Source organism: Pundamilia nyererei, unplaced genomic scaffold (genome assembly GCF_000239375.1).
Source record: "Pundamilia nyererei isolate P.nyererei 1_Seehausen unplaced genomic scaffold, PunNye1.0 scaffold00107, whole genome shotgun sequence".
In the NCBI taxonomy this organism is placed as follows: Eukaryota; Metazoa; Chordata; class Actinopteri; order Cichliformes; family Cichlidae; genus Pundamilia; species Pundamilia nyererei.
Genome location: NW_005187508.1, coordinates 1228761 through 1235155, shown reverse-complemented (window position 1 = coordinate 1235155; position 6395 = coordinate 1228761). Strand labels below are relative to the sequence as shown.

General features: G+C 38.8%; 1 protein-coding gene across 1 annotated transcript; it reads left to right on the top strand.

Moving 5' to 3' along the window:
- The first annotated feature begins 777 nt into the window (after positions 1-777).
- On the top strand, positions 778-4063 carry rhoh (ras homolog family member H). Its single transcript, XM_005741134.2, has 2 exons — positions 778-1044; positions 2290-4063. The coding sequence occupies exon 2, from the start codon at positions 2741-2743 to the stop codon at positions 3326-3328; it is 588 nt and encodes a 195-aa protein (XP_005741191.1). The 5' UTR covers positions 778-1044; positions 2290-2740; the 3' UTR covers positions 3329-4063.
- Positions 4064-6395: the final 2332 nt, after the last annotated feature.

The window sequence follows — 6395 nt, the reverse complement described above, 5'->3', positions numbered from 1 at the left end:
GGGGTAAAACCATTTTTAAGGTTTAAAAAAAAAAAAATCACTTCGATCGTCTCCCTTTTGCACATTCTTATTCCCACACTGAACTAAGTAAAACACATTCGCACATAACACTTGCTCGCACCCATCTACACGCACTCCTGTCCACACGTTGACGGGTTTGTCTCTGTATATATGCTGCCTAATTTGTCCACACATTGTACAATGCACAAGTATATTGTCAACGCATTGTGTACAAATTTAAAGTTACCATTAACTCGCAATGTTAACAAAATGTGGAAACAAAAGTAAAAATTGAATACGTTTTTGCACATAAAAAAATGAATTAATCTCCTTTGATCTGTTATATTACTCAAACTCACTTCAGTTTCAACCAACACTGCCTTTTATTTAATCTTTATAGTTTAAAGCTGTAAAATCCCACTTTTCCCCATCATAAATGGAAAATAAGTCGGACTTTCTGCATCTAAGGCGCAGTTAAGCATATACACCTAAATGTGCTTTCTTGTTTATTAGTGACAATTAAAAAAAAAAAAAAACACAGCTTAGCCCCTTGTTTGCAATAATTGCCCACATCATAGTGCGATCACAGCGGCTAGTTTGGCTGCGTTAACACTGTTATAAAAGCCCTTTATAGCGTGCGCCAGCTGTGCGTAAAGTTGCAAGCAAACAGTACAAATCCACAACAGAAACAAAGTGATACGCACGGCACAGCTGCTGTGGGGGAGGCGAGCAGTAGACTCAGTCACACCTCCACACTCCAAGAAGCGGATGCAATTGACTTGACTTTTCTCGTACTTTCTCACTTCCTTTCGGTGCATACGAGACATTTATTTAGGAAGGTGCCTCAATATCTCGTCTCGTTTTTGTCCTCATTAATAGCGCCCGTAGCAGGGGCGTTTAAACAAAAAAGCGGCCGGCTTCTTATGATTATTAGGAGGGCCCTTTTGGGAGTTTAACGAGTGATTTTTACCAGCTCTGTGAAGTCTACAAAGGCGGCAGCAGCCAGCATCCGCCCGTTAAAGATTGAGAAGACTGACAAGAAAGGTAGGCCGAACCATCTTCTTCTCTCTCGCCTTTATCTTTCTCTTTCTCTTTGTCTTGATACAACATCGTGTTCCTGAAGCCTTTATGACCCAGATTTTCTACTCAGTTCTGAAATTTAACAATCAATTAATTATGTAAATGATAATCTTTTAGAAATTAAAAGGGTCGTTATTAGTTGTTTTTTTTAAATTATTTTTTTAGTTTTAGTTTTTTGTTTTTAAGCAGTCAAACTTTAAAACGAAACCAATGAGCTCTTTAAAGTGTGTTCCTGAAATCTGAGAAGTGCAAATTGATAAGAACTGTGGATGTTTTGTAAGATTTCACAGTAAACTATAGCTACACTGTGTGAGGATGAGGATGGTAGGACAGTTCACTAGTTTAACAAATTGGTCTCATTTTTTCTCCTATTTTTAGTAAATGGCTTACATCATTTCCTCTGACCACAGACAGAATCAAATAAAAAATGATTTTAGTGAGAAATGAGCTGTGGAAAAACCACTGATTAAAGCGTCCCATCTGCGTTACGCAGGGCTTTCCATTTTGGATGACTGTGTGACATGGCAGGTGGTTTTGAGGTTGTCACTTGGTATGTCTGCTGCTTGCTTTAATAAAACCGTCAGTTTAAAAGTGAATAATGAAGATCTGCCAGTAGATTTTGTTAAACTGGGTCATTAGTTGTCAAGATTCATGTTTGTCACCTTGTTAAACTGAGACATCCTCACCCCTGGTCAGATGTCAGATTGTGGTATAAACTGCAGAATCGAGAAAGGAGACACGCAAGGTGGATCTTTTATGTGAGCTTGAGAGTTCGGAGATTTAATTTCTGAGCACCTGTTAAAGTTTACGGGATAAAGCTGTGAATTCTGGGTCACGCCCAAACACAGCAGTCTTTACTTCCGTGTTTTAATCAGAACTTTGACACAGAATTGAATCTTTATACTTAAAATGATCATAAAAAGCAAAAGTGAGTGTCATCTTCTACACACATGGCTCAAGCGGTTGACAGCTTGATTGTTTGAGCTCCTATTTCATATCATCTTCTTTCTGATCCTTTCTCTCATGCAAACATATTGTTTTAAGAGCTGCGCTGCAGGTATCTTACATGTTAGACTGCACGCTGTAGGGGAAGACTTCGTCAGACGTACAGAGAGACGTGCAAATGAAGCTTCAGCTGAACAAACTGTTCTAGGGGCTCTCCGATACCTCTTGTTTTTAAAATGCTGTGTCTTCATCTCTCTTTCCCAGCAAATCTTGGTCTTCAGTGCCGAGATTAGACCTGCCTAACAAAAAGGAGGATCTTCGAGATGATTAGAGAGAAGGACCAGAACCTGACCAGCTGCTGCGCACATAATGCGGAAGTGAGGCGAGCTGAGATGGCCTGAAGATCTAAGAGGTTATGTGAAGCGTATATATAAATCTGTCTGTTGGAGAAGAGCTGCCTGTACACACTTATTGTCAGTGACAGGAGACACGTTGTAAGTCCCTTCAATAAACTGAATGACCACTGCAGTAGAGCATCTATTAATGAAGCTTACACCAAGCAGGGCTACACAAAACTACTGCCTGGATACGGAAGTACAGCACACAGACTGATCAGTGCTTTTGTCTGCCTTGCGGACTTTGCGTCCCTCTAAACCCAAAAAAAAAAAAAAAGTTAGGCCAAGCAACTTAAGAAGGGAAATAATCAGAGGCAATCATGAATGGCTTTTCGGAAATGTCGATTAAGTGCGTCCTAGTGGGGGACAGCGCAGTTGGAAAAACGGCCCTGCTGGTCCGCTTCACCTCAGAGACTTTCCCCGACACCTATAAGCCCACAGTGTTTGACAACACAGGGGTGGAGGTGTACATGGACGGTATCCAGATCAGCCTGGGGCTGTGGGACACGGCCGGCAATGACAGCTTCAAACAGATCCGACCAAGATCATACCAGCAGGCTGATGTCGTCCTCATCTGCTTCTCTGTGGCTAACCCCCACTCTCTCGCCAGTGTCCAGAACAAGTGGATCAATGAGGTTCGACAACACTTGCCCAGGGTACCGGTGCTGGTTGTGGCAACCCAGACAGACTTGAGGGAAATGGGTGGGCACCGGGGCACATGCATCACACCATCCGAGGGTAAACACGTGGCTCAAGATGTTAGGGCTAAAGGCTATTTGGAGTGCTCCTCCTTAGGCAACCGCGGTGTGCAGCAGGTGTTTGAGTACGCTGTGCGGACAGTTGTTAACCAGGCCAAGAAACAGGCCAGAAGACGCATGTTCAGCATGAACCAGTGTAAGGTCTTTTGACCCATTCACCTTGATTTTGTGAGCTCCTGAGCCTTTTATCAGATGATCTTTTTAAACTTATTATTCAAACTCAGTTGGTGTTGTAGGGGTACAAGAACACAAATTAGGATTTCTTTAATAAACTTGTTTTTCACTAACCTCCCCACAAGACCCTAACCTGGATCAGTATTTAAACTGAGATTACACTGACTGAAAACCTAACAGACTCTGATTCATATGTTTGACTTACCCATACATGTCCTCGAGAATTGTGTTTATTCTTGGTCTAAAGGGACAAAGCATTTGTGGCGAAGGACTTTTTTTCTTAATTAAAGCTTTTATTCATCAAGGATAACGTCTATAAAAACCCTAGAGACATTTTATTTAAGGGGATGAAGTAAATAACGATATGCTTGTGTTGCTGTTTCTCAGCAGTTATTTAACATACCAAGAAAACGATAATGTACGTGTCAGCTCAAAGAGCCAAATGAGAATATTTTACCACGTTGGGCTGAACGTACTCGTATATATAGTTAAATTTGATTAGATATTACCAGAAAACAAGTGTTAATTAGTCAACAAACAGTTGACAGAAATGCATACATGCTGCGTAATGTTCTCTAGATTAGATTTGCATTTTTACATGTGAGGTCTTTTTAATTAACGACAGAAATCTAAAGATGATCTCGAACTTTTTCTCAGTAAATAAGTTTTTATTTTTATTGAAATCACGCAATGTGTATTAAAAAAACCCAAAAAACCTCCACTCAGAAAATATATATAAAAAGGTCCCCCCCTATTATGTGTGTGCATGCGTGTATTTTATTTCTGGAACAACTAAGGTTTTAACACACTGACTACAACTTCCACTGATGTGAACATTCAGTGTGTTTGTACAGTTTTACCCATAGCAGAGGGCTGAACAAATGTGCAGCCACTGGGAAGTGTATGTTACTTTGAGTGTCAGATATTCAGTCATTTTTGGTGTAATTGCATTGGATTTAAGTTTATTTGCCTGCCATTAGAAGCCTCACATTATTTGTCATGTAATGTGAATAATTTTCACTTTGATTTCAGCAAATCAACACAAATTTCTACGCAGTGCCACAGAATATGATGGGAACTTTTGTAAACATGTTGTACTTCACTATATGCATATAGTGTATATCGTGTGGCCGGTGTTTTATGTTGCTATGCTGTTTTGCCTGTTTTGTGTATCCCTAACAAGTGTTATATGAAATATGGAAGCAATTAAACTCAAAGGAAGTGTGGATCAGAGTGTGTAAAAAACAGTAAGAAGTTTTATATTTTTTCAGCACATTTTGAGAATAGCTGTTTCAAACTATAAAGGTTTTGGTTATTTCTTCAAACTAATGATAAGTATGTTAAAAACACTTTGTTTGAAGAAAGCTTTATCAACCAATCAAAAAGACTTGTATATACTGGCTTTCAGTAGAGTGCTGGATCACAAAAAAAACAAAGCCCACCAAGCAGATTTGAAAAAGATCTGAACACCAATGAGCTTCCATATAAGGGCTTTACTTAATGTGTCATGTTCTGCATACAACGCTCGTCTGCAGTCTTTAGACGTCTAAGGTCTCAGACCGTTAATACGCAGCCATCTAATGTATGGGATGAGATGTATGGTTTATATAACTGTAGTAGCTGTATGATATATACTAATGCAGAGTGATGTGCAGAAAAATGTTAATGTTACTGTTGTATGATTAAATAAATTATGAATAATATGCATATTATAAAAACTTTATTCAAGTTATTCGATTTATTTATTTAGCCTAAAACTTGCTCCTGAGGGTTTTGGGACTCGTATCGGTGTAAGCTGTTATACGCAGAAGCGGTATGATTAGAAATACCTTCTGGTGTTTATGTAAGGCCTTCACACTGTCAAGTGCGAAGACCGAAAATGTCAGGCTTGTCAAAAAAATTACAAGATTTTGATATTGTATGTATATTGTGTTGTATGTAAAATCAATTAAAATCAACGCACACACAGAAATCTATTCGTCTAAAGCTCCATTTCAAGTCAAAACGTAAGATATAGTCTGTAACAGTAACTCTGCAATAGCAGGCAACAAGAATAATTTTCATTATTTTGATATATGAGTTATTGACACTGTGAACATTTAGATTTTAAATGCCGTCAATACATCATCGCTTGTCCTAAACATGAGGGGTGAGACCCGTACATCAGAGAACGACACATATGGCTGAACAAATTAGTTCGTATGAAACAATTTTCTTTCAGTTTAAACCAAACTTTATTGTTTTAGCTAAATGAAAGTCTAAAAAAGGACAACCAGGAAAAGCAAAGCACCAGGGACGAAGCTCAGAGGAGCTCTTCCTCCCCCCTCATGCTGTCTCCCGCTGTTTCTCTACATATCTCTGTCCTATATGGTGTTTAGAGCTGCTGAGGATGAGAGGTACAAATGAAGACTTTTGAAGGATATGGTGAAAAACACCTAACCACATCCCAGCACACACACATATAGTCTGTATATAATATAGACAAAGTTGTGCAAACACACACAACGACTCTCAACACATCTGTCCGCACACTTGAACACACACACACACGTTTTTTTTTGCACACACTGACACTTGTGCTGACAACCATACAGCTCCCTGTAGATAACACACAAGAAGAGCGTGAGCTGAAATTGATGAAACTGCAAGTCCATCAACGATGGTACAATAAGCCAGTTATCCGGGGTACAAATGAACCAGTGAGACTCTATTTGAGAGTTTGATTCATTTACTTTACAAAAAAAAGTTATCAAGTTTTACAGATCAGTTTGTGTGCTAAAGTTGTGTCATATGACATGAGCACGAGAAATTAGACTTCATTCACATAATAAACATTTAACAATATAAATAAAGCCCCATGCCAAAAGTCGTTTGTCAGAATTAAATGTGTTTCTGCTACATCATGTATTTGCCTTTGAAATAAAAATAAATCAAGTGTACAAACTGGTTTTAACTTTCCTTTAATTTTGCTATCTTCTAATCGAAGCCAAATAAGCTTGTTTGTTCTGTCAGGCAAATAATCTTAACATTGATTGTTTACGTT